Here is a 17,154-nt window from a genome sequence, read left to right on the forward strand (position 1 = left end):
AGTAATGCTATCCTTTATTGAGTGCCACTTACACAGGCAATATAGTAAGCACTTCATATCCATTGTCTTATTTAATCCTCAAAATAGTTCTTCCCCCTCTACAGATGAAAAACAGAGGCTCAGGGAATCTGAATAGTTACTCCAAGATCACACAGCTGGCAGATCTTGGATTTAAAACAAATCTGGTCCCAAAGACTCCTTTTACCATTATAATCTGTTGCCTCTGAGATTAGAATCCAATGCCCCTGATTCTTCACTCAAGGATCTTTCCAAACTTTTTCTATTTGAATCCTAATAGCAAGCAATGTGTGTAAATTTTTTATCTTTCATTCAACCTTTTTCAAAGGGGAGCAAAGTGAAGGGACTTCTGTCCTACATTCCTAGATGGAGTAGTTCTAAAGTACCAAATAGGAGAGAAAAAGACCCATTTTCTTTATCCTCCTCAACCCAATGCCCTTACCCATCTGGCTCTGTGGCACTGGGAAAATTGATCATTTCTCAACACTCTCCCAGAGATATCCCTGAATGTCCTTGACTGAATGGGCAGTGCTCAGGACTGAAAGGGCATTGAGGTCCACTGTGACTCGTGGTTGTAGATTGCATATGAACAAATGCAACTGAGCCCTATTCACACCCTACATAGTCCAGAAATTTGCCAGGAAGTATTGCTGCACCCAGGAGTGGTAGATGAAAGGAGTCCAATCTAGCAGGACTCAAAAGGACTCAAGGGAAAAGAAAGCTGCAGTCTTTTCAAAATTACATGTAGTACCTCCCTTTATGGAACAGGGATTGTTTATCACCACCACTCTCCCAACACACAGATGCACACATACACACACATCCAGGGAGAAAAATCAACATGTAAAAAAAGGGATTTTGGGGAAAAAAATCTGTACATACACCTCTCATATCAGAGACAAGAATATTCTAATCATTGCTCCAAATAAAATGTCACTTGGTTCAGAATTCTGTCCAAATATCTATTGTGGTCTTTAGATGATCATAGATAATGGAAATGAGGACATATTGGCTGATTCAGGGTGCTTTGTGAAAGCTATTACAGAGAAACCCCTCGAATTCGACTGAGATAGGGATTTTACAACCACAAAAGACACACACCCTATTGATTACTCTGTTGGACAGCTCCCTCAACCTGGTTTTCAAGCCCTTCAAGTTTACCCTGACTTTCCTTTATTTTAAGATACGTGCTAGCATGGCCAATTATTTAATGGTCAGGAAAGGCCTAGGATTAGCCTCTGCCTGTCCATTCAGCACATGATCAAATAATCTAAGCCTCGTCAACATTGCTTTTCAAGGTCAGCTGCATAGAAAAATCTTGGATTTGAACCCTGAGACTCAGATGCAGCAACCATATGGCCACTATCTCATATAAGTAACTGTCCCCAATCACTTGGCCTGACTACTTGGAAAACAGCAGCTACTTGAGAGAACTGGGGTCTTGTACAAGGGAAGCCCTCATGCTCCTTTGTCTAGGAACACAAGAAACCTAGAAGCAGTGACGTGGAGGCGGGGTACTCCCGCACCAAGTCATTTGAGGTGCTGTTTCTCATTCCTTGGCTGTTTCATAATTTGTTTTCTCTAGAGATCTGCCTGCTCGAAACTCACCTATGCTCAGTGAATGGAGGGAGTGATGTGGGAGGGCTGGATAATGGGGGAGGTATTTGAGGAGAAACATTTTTATTGTCACCACTCCTTGAGGCTGTCTTTTAAAGCAGGTTAAATTGATCACATATGTTATACCTGCCAATTTAAAGTAGGGATAGGGAAGAATCTTCAATATAATTGATTTGATAATGGAGAATATTAAGAACATGACCCAAGATCTATTTCCTAAATGACCACAAAGAAGCTTCATGGGTGAGCAAGTTTTGGTAAGAGCTGGGATTTTCCCTATTTTTGAGTAGATACACAGGTTGTCAACATTTTCAGCAGTCTAGTCAGAAAATTCAGTTGCAATACCAAAATCTAGAAAGGATTTAAAGGGATTTAGGCATAGTAAGTCAGTTCCTATTCTAATAGAAATGGTCTTTATTAAAATACCAGACATACCTACAGCTTGCTTTGGTATTTCTCCCAATGACCTCACCCTTGGGGACACACCCTGAAGTGGGCTTTATGGAAGCAACAGCTGAGCAGCGACCACTTACCTAAAAGTATAATCCTCTGTGAATATGTCCAGAAAGTCCTGCTTTTAGGGTGCGTATTTCCAATGAGTTGCAATTTACAAATAATTTTTCAGCAGTCCAAAGGCAACTTGGGTATAATATTTGTTAGTCTGACCAAACGTTCTTCCTCATTACACCCCTCATAATTTAATGCTCTGCCTCAATAGTGCTACCCAGAGTCAATTTTGAACAAGATCCAGGCGAAACACTATAATTAAGATTTTCCTTTGTATACCCTGGCAAATAAGCACAATGCATTATCACCACCGTCCACATGTCAAACCCAGCAGAGAATGAAGGCCATGAAGGGTGGTGGCTAATGGCTCTGTTGATGCATGTAGAACCAGAAGTCTGAGCATCAATCAACCTGGTATTTGGACAAATGCACTGCCTAATTTCTTTCAGTGAAATCTAAGAATCGAACCATAACCCACGATGCCACCTCCCACCAAGGGCCGACACCCCCTACTTGAATTACCTTCCTCCAATTCATCCATGCTTCCGATCTTCCTGGATCCATCAATGGTGTAAATGTAACGCACTCCCTGAGGCAGGTTAATGTTGTCAGACAGTGATCGAGTCAGGTCAGCCAGCAAGGCGTCAAAGCTGCGAAAACGGTCAGAAGACACAGCGTACACAATTCCCTTGAAGTAGCGGTCCCCATTGCGGTAGAAACGTACCTTCTTGGCTTTCTTTTCATTGCTCAGGGCCTGCAAGGTTCTGGTTCGATAGAAGCTACAGTGGGCGCTGTGAGTGGGGCTAGGCAGCCCATTCATTCGGGAGCCTCTCATGTTCCTGGACGTCTTATCTCTTTCGTCAAAGTGCCCAAAATCAAGTTCCATATTTTGGTGGAACCTCAGAGACCTGAGTGTTGGAGAAATGGGGTTGGGGGGGGGGGGGTGAAGAGAGGCAAAGAAAATGGAGAGAGGAGAAAAAATAGAAAGGAATTCAAATATTAGCCAGATCCAGATCTGCAATCTGCTGCTTCTGAAAAGAACTGGTTGAAAAAAGCCTGTGACCCATCTGCTGCTTGCCCCTGACCTGCAGGAATATTGATCTTAATAGAGAAGAAGGAGGGGCTGGGCGGGGGTGCTGGTGGTTGTGGGGGCTGGGAGTAAGAGATCGAGAAGGAGGCACTTTTGGCACTGTTCCAAACAGAGGAGAGGGAGGGATTTTGAAATAGCTTAAAATCCTCAGACTTACTGACAGTGGCTCCTATCAAATTGTAACTTCGGGCTAAATACATTAAAACTGGCATCTGTTTCCTCACATATGTCCACATGACTAACAGTTGTAAATGAGTCCATAGCCTGACAAAATTCCCCTTGAAGAGAACAGAAGGAGCTAGCCAAGGTTAGCATCTCCAGCTTAGGACACAGTCTTTGCGTCTCAGTACAATGACTATGAAAAGGAGTGTTTTAATTTTATTCCAAACCTTCTTTCCTACTCAAATGTGTGCGTCCCCTCCCCCCAGAATAAACTAGGATTCTCCTTTAAAGGGACAGCCTCCAGGGAATAGCCTGTGTCTTTGTGCTATTCATCAAACCCCTTCCCCATCAAGCTGGTGCAGCTATTCGACATTCTTAAAAAATAAGCTGAGAAAAAGGATTAGAAAAATCAGTTATTTAACAAATTATTAGCTCTGCTTTCTCCCCTGGTACCGTTTGGTCACAAAATCTTTTTTTTTTTTTTTTTCAGGTGCTCCATCCTCTCCCCACCAATGCAGCAACACCTCTTAATGGAATCATTTAATTGTCGAAAGATTCCCAGTCCCTGCACAGCATATGGGACCTCTAGAAGCAAGCACACCTTTCATTGTTCTGGATTTCCATCCTGACTGAAGGTGCATTTTGCCCTCACAGCAGTCAATTCACCCCAAACTTGCCTATTGCCCAGGTGCATTAGCTAAGGCAAAAGAGGGTCATCTATCAGGCTTTGCTTTTTCCCCTTCTGCTGACCCCTCCCCCCGAAAAAAAAACAAAAAACAATGAAAACATGAAATCAAATACAACCAAAGCCCCAAATGCTAGCAAAGGTAGTGACATCTTAGGAACTAAACTATTAACATGCATCTCACAGAGGGGATAAAAGGACTCACAAAGCAAACAGGGCTCAGCTGCTGCACACTGCCACACTGAGATATTTGCAAGGGACCAGGAGGACAGGAGATAAAGGGGAACTGGTGCCTAGTGGGTTTGCGAGGCTTGATCCCCCTTTTTTTCCAATGTCACCCTGACCTATGCTGAGCTCAGCATTGTCTCAGTGAGACAACCTGCAGTGCTAAGAGACCCGACCTCCTCAAGACAAGTAGCAAGCATTTCCCCAGGCGTGCCAGTAATACTTTGCTTTGCTTTAGGATCAGAGGTGGTATTATTCTAAATTAACATCACAGTGAAAACAAAGGAACATCAAACTCACTTTTCCAAAGGAAAATCCCAGGTAGAAGCTTAGGGGGAAAAAATCCGATAGAATAAGGCAAAAAAAGGAGAAAAGGAGAGAAAAGGGGAGAGACAGAGAGAGAGCGCGCGCGCTTTGCCTTGTGCTTTTCCCGTTTGACATCTGTTACATTCTGCTTGAAAATCACTCAAAAGCCCCACTCACCGGTTTTCTGCTGGTTGGGTGGAGATGCTGAGAGAAAGAAAACCAATCTCTCTATGTCTTTGTTGTCTGAGCTCCAAGCAAGAAATTCCTGCCAGGGTGGATAGATGCCTTCTAGGTCCTAGTGCCTTGTCCAGCTTCTCCCCTGTAACTCAGGCTTAGTGAATCCCCCCAACCTCCTATGATTAATTACATGCTTTTTTTCCCTTCAATTCACAGTCTGCATTAACAGCTAGAAAGGTTTCGTTTATAACCAACAGGAAATTGTAGGGTAGCAAAAAGATTGCACAGGCAAGTTCAGAATGCTCTAATGAGCAATGTGCTAGCCCTTTCTTTTAGAAAATTGGCAATTTCACTTGGCCAAAACCTTGGCCTAATCTGCCTGGGGGCCAGACTCAGACAAACCAGGCTTCTACGAATTATAGCTCTCTTCCTTTTACCCTCTTAAGAGAAAATAAGCAAATCTGCAAATTTGTTAAGGTATTTTAGTACACATATCCAACAACTGGTTGTTTTTGAAATGAGATCAGTAGAGTAGACTAAAAGGGGGTAGAAAAGGGACAAGAGAAAATAGATCCAGAATCATATGGAAGATAGCATTGAAAAAGGTCCCCCAAAACCTTTCAGGTTGGTTAAGAATTTAGTTAATGAAGTCTGTGGTGTTTACCTTTGAGAGTTGGAGTTCAAACCCAACTAAGACACCTTTCTATGTGAAGTGAATCTGATGCCTCCAAGATAAATGTTAACACATCTCTCCTCAAACTGCCTATTTATCACTAATTGGTTTCTTTATATCAAGTTTGTTATAAAAGACAAAGAAGCCTCCAAACTGAATTCATCAGATCAGGCCAGACTATAAGACAAAAGAAGAGAAAGGTGAGAGATTAAATTGGGGGTAGGTTACCATCTTCACAACTGGGGCTGCGTGCATTAATATGTAGCAGTCTTGAAGTATCATGGTTCCATTTTTGCTTGGCTTCCAAGAAGCTCCAAGCTAAAAGCATGCACAGTAATTACTTTATATCTGATTCCTAGTACAATTAACCCTTCCTTTTGTATAGAGCTGTTGATCTTTTATATTTAAGCATTTTCTGTGTATGTGTTCTACTACAGTTGCCTGTACAGTTCTACTACAGCTGCCTCAAAGTGGGATTAAAAAAAAATATGATCGTCTTTCTTCTCTGGAAGAAGTTGACTCAGCAAAACTGAAGCTATCTATGTTAGTTGGATTAGGTGGACAGCCTCAAGTGTGCAACCTGCCCAGCTATGTCTTTCCAACACCTTGCTTCTGCTTTCCTGGTTTCTGTATAAGTACCCCAGGGGAGCACGGGTGTCTGTCCTGTTCTCTTCCATGCACTGTTGCCTTACATTCTGGCTTCATCTTAAAAAATCAGGATTATGCAGGTCAGGGACAGAGAAATATCAAGGAATAAGAGTAGGGAAACATGGAAATTTCAGCAAGGCTAATGTCTTAAAATTTCTTTCTTGCACATCATAAGCATTCAGTAAATATGCAACAATTGATTTTGCTTCAGAAATCATAATCATTTTGTTTCCAGTGAGGATATAAGAATGGATAGGATGATAAAACTTAAACATGGAGGATTCAGAATGGATTTTAGAGGAAATTTCCTCATGATGGAAGCCTTGCAATACTACTGTGGAAGCTGAAAAATGTCTTTAGAATAAAAAGCCAAGGATAACTGACTTCATCTGCTTTATATATACCAGAGAGCAGAACGACGGGCAAGGCCGATATCTCTCAGTGCGAGGTTTGTGGGCGTTAATAGGTACTCTTTAAAAACAGATAAAAAGATTCCGTAATTTAAAAGATTTGAAAAATGACGGGCTAAACGAAGTTAGATTTCTTTATTGTAAAACATAGATGTGCCTTTAATGTACTTAAAATATGGCATGAGTCTCCAAGAAGACAATTTAGTATAAAGGGCTTCCACTGTTTTTTTAAGCTAGGAACTTTTTTTCCCCTAGAACATCTCACAGGCTAATGTTCTGTGGGGAAAAAAAAAAAAAAAAAAAAACTTTTGCAAAAACTGGACTAGATAATCTCACAAACATATTTCTTCTCAAAGAACTTAGCTACTCACCAAGACCTTTTACCTCACTTTCTCAGAGGAAAAGGGCCCCTGGTGAAACAGGAGGTCTCAGGTACCAGTCCAGGAGAAAAGTGCATCTTTAAATACAGAAGATCAAGGGAGAGTCATGGGTGAGGGCTTAATAGAGTGAAAAGATTGAAGGAAAAGAATAGAAACCCCATTGTGGGAAATATAGCAGTAAAGACCTTTTGAGTAATCACGATGTGCCCGGCACCACAGGCAAGATGCAGCGTAGGACACAGTCATCACTGCTGAGGGGCTTGAAGACTCACGAAAGAAAAAGGCTTACATCTTTCTTGATATGCTGCAGTCTGTATTAACCAGACTCAAAGGGCACAGTCAGGAAACAGAGACCGTCTATAACACATGCAAAACACACATGCACACACACACACACAAACTGTTAGTTTGTGTTACCTATCAGAAGCACAAAGAGTAGGATCTGGTTTGTGGCAAAGCAGGCAAACAGGAAGTGAGGTTGGAACTATATATAGACTATGTGTGGGGGGACACAAAACTATAAAACACCTAAATCCAACAAATATGTGTAAGATCTTTATTGAAAAACATCATAAAATTATTTAAGAACATAACAGAAGCTGAGAATAAGTGTAAAGTCAGACCACGACCATGAATGGAAAGCTGGAATGCTGTAAGGGTATCAATACTCCCCATAGTCTATATATATGAAAAACTTCCAATAAAAACTCCAAAAGGAATTTTTGTGAAACCTGAAAAACTGATTCTAGAATTTTTATGAAAGAAAATAAAGCTCTAAAAATAGCCAAGACCATTGTGAAAAAGAATTAGATGCTGAGATTTGCCCTACCAAGATTTATTGTAACGCTATAGTAATTAAGATAGTGTGATGTTGGCCTGGAGGACAGACAAAGATCAATGAAACAAAATGGATATCAACATAAACGAGACCTTGCTATTTAATAGTGTAGTGACTCTGGAACTAGAGTGCCTGAGTTCAAACTCTGATCCTACTAATTATTAGCTGATGAACTTAGGTGAGTTATTTAACTTCTCTGTGCCTCAGTTCACCCATCTGGCAAATGGCGGTAATGATAATAACAGCACCTATCTCAATTGTTATGAGGATTAAATGAGAAAATTCATGTAGAGTGCTTAGAACTGATCTTGGCACATAGTATGTACGATATAAGTATTAACTTTTACTACTCCCTGAATATTCATATGCTAACTTCCTCACTTGTTTTAAGTCTTCACCCAAAGGTCAACTTCTCAAAAAGACCAACCCAGATGACCCTATTTAAAGTTACAATGTTAATTCTTCCAATCCAAGAGTATGGAATATCTTTCCATCTTTTTGTGTCTTTTTAAATTTCTTTCAGTAGTGGTTTGTAGTTCTCATTGTAGAGATCTTTCACCTCCTTGGTTAAATTGATCCCTAGGTATTTTATTTTCTTCATGACAATTGTAAATGGGCTTACTTTCTTTATTTCTCTTTCTGTTAGATCATTATTTGAGTATATAAATGCAACTGATTTGGGGGCATTTATTTTGTATCCTGCAATGTTACTGAAGTTATTAACCAGCTCTAGGAGTTTTTTGATAGAGTCTTTATGTTTTTCTATATATAGCATAATGTCATCTGCAAATAGAGACAGTTTGACTTCATCTTTTCCAACTTGGAAGAATTAACATTGTGAAAATGTCTATACTACCCAAAGTGATCTACAGATTCAATGCAATCCCCATCAAAATACCAATGACATTCTTCACAGAAATGGAAAAAAACAACCTTAACTTTCATATGGAACAACAAAAGAGCTCGAATAGCCAAAGCAATCCTGAGCAAAAAGAAAAATAAAGCTGGAGGCATAACACTACCTGACTTCAAATTATTTTTTATTTATTTATTTATTTATTTTAAAGATGACCGGTAAGGGGATCTTAACCCTTGGCTTGGTGTTGTCAGCACCACGCTCACCCAGTGAGCAAACCGGCCATCCGTATATGGGATCCGAACCCGGGGCCTTGGTGTTATTAGCACCGCACTCTCCCGAGTGAGCCACGGGCCGGCCCCTGACTTCAAATTATACTACAAAGCTATTGTAACCAAAACACCATGGTACTGGCATAAAAATAGACACTCAGACCAGTGGAGCAGAATTGAGAACCCAGAAATCACTCCTCAGGCTTATAGCCACCTGATATTGGACAAAGGCACCAAAAACCTACATTGGGAAAAAGACTGCCTGTTCAACAAGTGGTGCTGGCAAAATTGGATATCCATATGCAGAAGAATGAAATTAGACATGCACCTCTTACCATATACTAAAATCAACTCAAAATGGATTAAAGACTTAAGTATAAGACCTGAAACTGTAAACTTACCAAGAGATAGATGAAAATGCTTCAGAAACTAGGTCTGGGCACAGACATTATGAACATGAGCCCAAAAGCACAAGCAGCAAAAGAAAAAATAAACAAATGGGACTATATCAAACTATAAAGCTTCTGCACAGCAAAGGAAACAATCAACAGAGTGACATGAAAACCTACAGAGTGGGAGAAAATTTTTGCTAACTATGCATCCAACAAGAGATTAATATCCATAATATACAAGGAACTCAAGCAATTACACAGTAAAAAACCAAATAAGCCAATTAAAAAATGGGCAAAGGAGCTGAATAGACATTTTTCAAGGGAAGACATACAAATGGCCAACAGGTACATGAAAAAATGCTCAGTATCACCGGTCATCAGAGAAATGCAAATTAAAACTACATTGAGATACCAGCTCACCCTAGTTAGACTGGCTATAATCAAAAAGATGGTGAATAACAAATGCTGGCAAGGGTGTGGAGAGAAGGGAATGCTCCTGCACTGTTGGTGGGACTGTGAACTAGTACAACCACTACAGAAAACAGTATGGAGGTTTCTCAAATAACTACAGATAGATCTTCCATATGATCCAGCAATCCCACTTCTGGGTATATACCCAGAGGACTGGAAATCATCATGTCGAAGGGATACCTGCACTCTCATGTTCATTGCAGCTCTGTTTACAATAGCCAAGACACGGAACCAACCTAAATGTCCATCAGTGAATGATTGGATAAGGAAACTGTGGAATATATACACCATGGAATACTACTCTGCCATAAAAAAGAATGAAATTCTCCCATTTGCAACAACATGGATGAGCCTGGAGAAACTTACATTGAGTGAAATAATCAAAGGACAGAGGGATAAATACCACATGTACTGACTCATAAGTGGGAACTAAGAGAGAAAGAAGGAAGGAAAGAAAGTCCACAGTGGTGTGTTGGACATGCAGAGGGAGAGAGCATACCTTGGGATACAAAGTGGAGTGAGGGGGGGGACATGGGGGAGGGAGATGGAGGTTGGGGATAATTGGGTGGGGGACATGGGGTACAAACACAATTTGTGGTAATGTGCCTGCTGCCAGTATGGATCTGGCCTTCACATCTTGGGCATGAGGGGTGACAATCAGCTTTGTATCTCATGAATATTCATAACCAATAAATAAATAAATAAAGTTACAACCTTCCCTTTCAACCCAGCACTATGAATTTCCTTTCCTCCTCTTTATTCTTTCTATAACACATAATCTCCCAATATATTAAATAGTACATATATTTATTATGTTTATTATATATCTCCCCAAATTAGAATGTAAGTATAAGCTCCATGAGGGCAGGAATATTCTAACAGCTTTAATGAAATATAACTCACAATACCAATAAGAATTTTTTGTCTGTGTGATTGATACCATATTCTAAGTGCCTAGAACAATATCTAACATATAATAGGTTTGGGAGTTTGTTGAATTATATAGAGTACGGAATGCATGGAGTATTTGATGGATGGTATTGAGACAATTAACTTTTATATGGAAAAAATTGAATCACATACCCACCTTACACCATACATAAAAATAAACTCCATATGTTTTAAAGGACTGAATGTAAAGAACATAACTTTAAAATTATTAGAATAAAATTTAGGAGATTATCTTTAAACCCTTGTGGTAAAAAAAAAAAAAAAAAGACTTTCTTAAACAAGACACAAAAAGCAGAAATTTTATAAGAAAATATTGATAAATTTGATTACATAAAAATTTAAAGCTTCAGAAGGCAAAAGACAGTATTAAAGTATTAAAAGATAAGTAACAGACAGAAAAAATTTGAAACTTACGTAACTGACAAAGATATGTCATATATATGACATCTATATTATGACATACAGATATATACATAGTCATATATATCATACATAGTTATGAAGTTACATAACATCAACAAGTAAAATGCAAAACTATAATAGAAAAAAATAGGCAGAGGGTAAGTCCAGGTTATTCACAGAAGAGGAAACCCTAATGGCCAATAACATGAAAATATGCTAAACCTCACACATAACTAGGGAAATACAAGTAAAAACAGCAATTGCATATTTCATGACCATTAGATTTATAGAAAGTGTAAAAGTATGGCATACCAAATACAGGCAAGGACAAGATACAATTGGAACTCTCACATACTGTTGGAGGGAATATAATTTGGTATAATTTTGGAGAGCAGGTTTTGGCAGTAGCTAGTAAAGTCGAAAATGCAAATCAACTTATGACCCAGAAATTCCACTTCTAGGTATCCATATGCTATGTTTTGAGTGCATGCATTCCCCCCAGATTCATATGCTGGAACCTGATACCCAATGTAATAGCATTAAGAGGTGGGGGCTTTTGGGGAAGTGATTAAATCATAAATACTCTCCCCTTCATGAATGGGATTAATGCTCTTAGAAAAGAAATTGTTATATTTTGACAAAATAAAATAAAATAGAATATTTTTTAAGATAATAAGTAAGTAAGTAAGTAAGTAAGTAAGTAAGTAAGTTTTTAAAAAAGAGAGAGATTGAAGGAAGTCCCCTAGTCCCTTCTTGCCCTTCCACATTCTGCCATGTGAGAATATAGCAACAATGCTCCATCTTGGGAGCAGAGAGTGACCCCTCACCAGACACCGAATCTGCCTACACCTTGGTCTTGGACTTTCCAGCCTCCAGAACTGTGAGAAATAGTTTCTATTATAAATTATCCAGCCTGTTGTATTTTGTTATAGTGGCAAGAATAGACTAAGACACCATCCTAGGGAAGCACACACGTATTGACAGAGACAGCTACAAGTATATTCATTAAAGCATTATTTGAAATATTGAAAAAAATAAAAACGACCCAAATGCCCATCACTGGCATACTGATTTGATTAGTAGTTGCTCATATGTAGAATGCTATACACAGTGAAACAGAATAAATGAAAGCTAAGTGTAAGTGCTAGTTATGGTGAATTGGTCCTCAGCAGCCATCCCAACCTCCTTCTCAGTGTGCTTTCCTGAATTGCAGAGGTTGGAAAATGAAAACTAAATTTCTCAGGCAACTTAAGTTCCTTCAGTTACATGCACTTGAATTTAGAATATGGGGGCGAGGCCGGGACCATCTTTCTGCTGCCTAGGTTATTGCTCCTCGCAAGGAAAGTAATGGGGAGCTTGGGTTTTTCTGCAGCAGCATTACAGTGTTCAGTTATCAACTTTCTAAGTGTTAAAAGAACATTGCTATGACAGCAGTGACTTTATGATCCCAGGATCATAGCTACAGTGGTGTATTACTGATTTCAATGGTTCCAGTAGTGACCTCCTGACCTCCTTAACTTCCTGATGTAGCAAAGGTTGAGCTTCCTCAGAATACCAGTGGTAAGCAGAGATCCCACTTCTCTAGCCCTTCTATCAATTTTATAAGGACCTAATTTCCTATATTAAATACCTTTCTTAAAATACTTTGAATAATTTCTGTTTCCTACAACTGATTCCTAAGTAATCAAGTACTTATGCCAGAAGTGATTTCTAGCAACAGACCACCAAAGATGGAACTCTGGGATTGGTATCTGACTGGTTGGGTTTAAAGGCAAAGTTTTGACAGACCAACTTGTATGTATATGTTCATAGCAACATTATGCATAATAGTCAAAAAGTTGAAACAACTCAACTGTCCATCAGCTAATGAGCGGATAAACAAATTGTGGTATACCCATACAATGGAGTATTATTCAGCCATAAAAAGAATGAACTACTGATACATGCTACAACATGGATAAGCCTTGAAAACATCATGCTAAGTGAAGGAAGCCAGACACAAAAGGCCTCACATTGTATGATTCCATTTATATGAAATGTCCAGAATAGGCAAATCCATAGAGGCAGAAAGTACATTAGTGTTTGTCAGGGGCTGGAGGTAGAAAGAAACGGGGAGAGACTGCTAATGGGTATGAGGTTTCTTTTTGGGATGTGAAAAACGTTCTAGAATTAGATAGTAGTGATGGTTGCACAACCTTGTAAACATACCCAGACCCACTGAATTGTGCACTCTAAAGGAGTGAATTTTATGACATGTGAATTATATCTCAACTACAAAAACCTATATATAAATGTTTAGAGCAACTTTGTTCATAATCAGCAAAAAATGGAAACATCCCAAATGTCCTTCAACAGCTCAAATAAATGGATAAACTATCTGTGGTATATCTATGCACTAGAGTACTACTCTGCAATAACGTCATCAATGAACTATTGATACACACAACTTGGATGACTCTCAAACGCCTTATGCTGAGTAAAAGAAGCCTGTCTCAATAGGCTGCATAGTGTATAATTCTATTTATATGACATTCTGGAAAGGCAAACAATAGGGACAAAGAACATAGGTGTGTCAGAGGTTAGGTGTGGGGGGAATGATGTGACTACAAAGGGATAGCACAAGAGGGATTTTAGGGGTGAAAAAACTTCTGTCTTCTAATTGTGGCAGTGTTAACACAAATCATATCAATACACGAGTTAAAACTTATAAAACTGTACACCAAAAAGTCAATTTTACTGTATGTTACCTCAAAATTAAATTTTTTAATTATGGCACATTTTTATGATTGGTTAAAACTGAGTGGTAGGTATATGGGTGTTCCATCTGGTTTTCTCTGTTTCTCCTTTTTTTTAACTTTTCATTTTGAAGTAATTCTAGATTCACAAAAAGTTGAAAAATAGTATGAGAGCCTGTGTGCCCTTCACCCAATTTCCCCCCCAATGGTTACAACTTACATAACTATAGTACAACCTCAAAATCAGGAATTAGATATTGCTAAAACATGTATAATTCTGTCATCTTATTACTTGTGTAGATTTGTGTAACTACCACCACAATCAAGATACAGAACCATTCCATCCCACAAGGATCACTCATACTACTCCTTATTAGTCACACCCAGCACCATATTCCCTCATTCCTAACAGCTGGCAACCACTAATCTGTTTTCCATCTCTGTAACTTTGTCATTTCAAGAAGTCTATGTAAATAGAATCATACATCATGTAACCTTTAGAGTTTGGCTTTTCACTCAGCATAATGTCCTTGAGATCAATCCAAGTTGTTACATGTATCAAAAGTCTGTTCTTTTCTATTGTTGAATAATATTTCATGGTAAGGATATGCCACAGTTTGTTTACACACTCACCTTTGGAGGGACATTTTGGTTGCTTCCTGTTTTTAACTACTACAAATAAAGCTTGATGAACAATCATATACAGGTTTCTGGGCATCCAGAAATTCATTTCTCTGGAAATGAAATGCCCAGGATTACAATTGCTGGGTTATACGGTAATTGTGTATTTATTTTTATAAGAAATTACCAAACTGTTTTCCAGAATGGCTATAATATTTTACATTCCCACCAATAGTGTATGAGAGATCCAGTTTCTCTGCATCCTCACCAGCATTTGGTATATTTATTTTAGCTATTCTAATAGGTGTGTAGTGATATCTCTTTGTTTTAATTTTCATTTCCCTAATGTCTAGTGATGTTGAACATCTTTTCAAGTGCTTGTTTGTTAATCACATATTTTCTTCAGTGAGATGCCTTTTACTCATTTTCTAGTGAAACTGTTTTAATGTTTCTTTAATGCATGAAAAATGTTTCACTTATTTCAGAAAATTTCAGACACATGGGTTAAATGCCATTACATAATCTAGAACAACTCCTATCTGGCAACACTGTAAAGCAATTTTCCTTATTTTTTGCAGTTAGACTTTAATTTAGAACACTGAATCCAAATGATCTAATTTCTCCTATATTTTTCAGTTATTTGTTTATTTTTTTTACAGATGGCTCCCGTGCCATCACCCCCACACATACAGTTTCTCCTATTACTGATATGTTACTAATATGTTATATGATGAACCAATATTGATATATTATTATTAACTTAATTTTATGTTAGGTTTTTGTTGTATAGTTATGTTCTAGACATGAATTCTTTGTCAGATAAGTGGTTTGCAACATTTTCTCCTCATCCTGTAGCTTATCTTTTCAACTTCTTCACACGGTCTTCTACAGAGCAAAAGTCTTCAATTTATGCATTTTTTTCTTTTATGAATAGTGCTTTTGGTGTCATGTCTAAGAACTCTTCATGAAACACAGGTCCTAAAGTTTTCCCCTATGTTATAGTCTGAAAGTATTATAAATGTATGTTTTACATTAAATCCTATGATCTATTTTGGGTTAATTTTTGTATAATATGTGAGGTTTAGTTTGTGGTTCATACTTTTTGTCTCCGGATATCCAATTGCTCCAGTGCTTTTTGTTGAAAAGATTATCTTTCCTATATTGAGTCGCTTTTGTGCCTTTGTCAAAAACTCCTTGGGTATGTTGATGTGAATCTATCTCTGGGTGCTCTGTTCTATTCCATGGATCTATGTATCTATGCTTCTTCCAATATCAAACAGTCTTGATTACTATAGCTATATAATAAGTCTTGAAAATGGGTAAACTGGTTCCTCCCACTTTATCTTTCTTTTTCAAAATTGTTTTGGCTATTCTAGGTCTTTGGATTTTCCATATCAATTTTATAATACTCTTGTCTATATCTATAAAATATCTTGCTGGAAACAGAAAGGACATTGTTGGGTGGGAGGGAGGGGAGGGAGGAGTGAGGGAGGTTTCAGTGATGGGCCACAATAATCAACCACATTGTATATCGACAAAATAAAAATTAAAAAAAATAAAATAAAATATCTTGCTGGGATTTTTGATAGGAATTGTGTTAAACCTATATACCAATATGGGGAGGATTGACATCTTCACTATATTGTGTCTTCCAATCTACTTAGATTTTTTTGATTTCTTTCCTTAGTGTGTTGTATTTTCAGCATACATGTTCTGCACATGTTTTGCTAGGTTTACACTTAAATATTTCATTTTTGAAGGATTGTAAGTAGTATTATATTTTAAATATTGCTTTCCACGTGTTTGTTGTTAGTATCTAGAAATACAGTTGATTTGTGTATGTTGATTTTATGTTTTGCCACCCTGCTGAATTCACTAATTAGTTCCAGGAGTTTTTTATAATTGTCTTGGGATTTTTTTAACATAGATCATCTGTCATCTTTAAACAGAGATGGCTTTATTTCTTCCTTTCCATTCTCTATGCCTTTTATTTCTATTTCTTGCCTTATTGCACTGGCGAAAGCCTATAGTACTACATCAAGTAGCAGTGGTAAGAATGGACATCCTTAACTTGTTTCCAATCTTAGCTGGAAAGCATTCAATCTTTACCATTAAGTGTGATGTTTAACTGTAAGGGTTTTTCTTTCTTTCTTTCTTTCTTTTCTTTTAGATATTTAGTATCAAGTTAGCAAGTTTCCTTCTATTTATAGTTTTCTGAGAGTTTTTTTAAAAAAAATCATATATGGGTGTTGAATTTTGTCAAATGCTTTATCTGTGTTCATTGATATGATCATGTGATTTTTCTTCTTTGGTCTGTTAAAATGGCTGATTACACAGATTGATTTTCAAATCTGTACAATTTTGCATATCCAACAGATTTCTTAATAATTTTGTTCTTAATTTGAAGCAAATAGGAAATCAAGTACTTTTCTGTATTTCATCAAAATAAAAAATTACACAAACATGTAAAAACCTAGGCACAGTATAAGCAATCAGGTATTCAGGAAAATATGTAGCAGAAAGACATATAGCTTACATAGTCAAAAAGAGGAACAGTTTAGAAAGCGCAGTAGCACTCAACCCTGTCTTTCAGATGGTAAGATTTTACAAAATACTTTTGATTATGAGTTAATTGATGTGGTGCAGGTCCCAAGCATTAGTATTTTTAAAAGCTACTCTGGTGATTCTAATGTACAGCCAATGTTGAGAAGCACTGGT

The 17,154-nt window shown here is 37.9% G+C and overlaps 1 protein-coding gene across 1 annotated transcript in view; it reads right to left on the bottom strand.

The window, feature by feature from the left end:
* The window catches only part of DCX (doublecortin), a 114,869-nt gene extending 111,283 nt beyond the window's left edge, over window positions 1–3,586 (bottom strand). Inside the window, exons 1-2 of the mRNA XM_063084864.1 lie at window positions 3,390–3,586; window positions 2,665–3,050 (exon numbers count right to left, since the gene is read on the bottom strand). Of these exons, the coding sequence (XP_062940934.1) occupies window positions 2,665–3,050; window positions 3,390–3,547 (544 nt within the window). The 5' untranslated portion in view covers window positions 3,548–3,586. The remainder of the gene's footprint in view (window positions 1–2,664; window positions 3,051–3,389) is intronic.
* Between the last annotated feature and the right edge of the window lie 13,568 nt (window positions 3,587–17,154).

The sequence above is a fragment of the Cynocephalus volans genome, chromosome X (genome assembly GCF_027409185.1).
Source record: "Cynocephalus volans isolate mCynVol1 chromosome X, mCynVol1.pri, whole genome shotgun sequence".
Classification (NCBI taxonomy): Eukaryota; Metazoa; Chordata; class Mammalia; order Dermoptera; family Cynocephalidae; genus Cynocephalus; species Cynocephalus volans.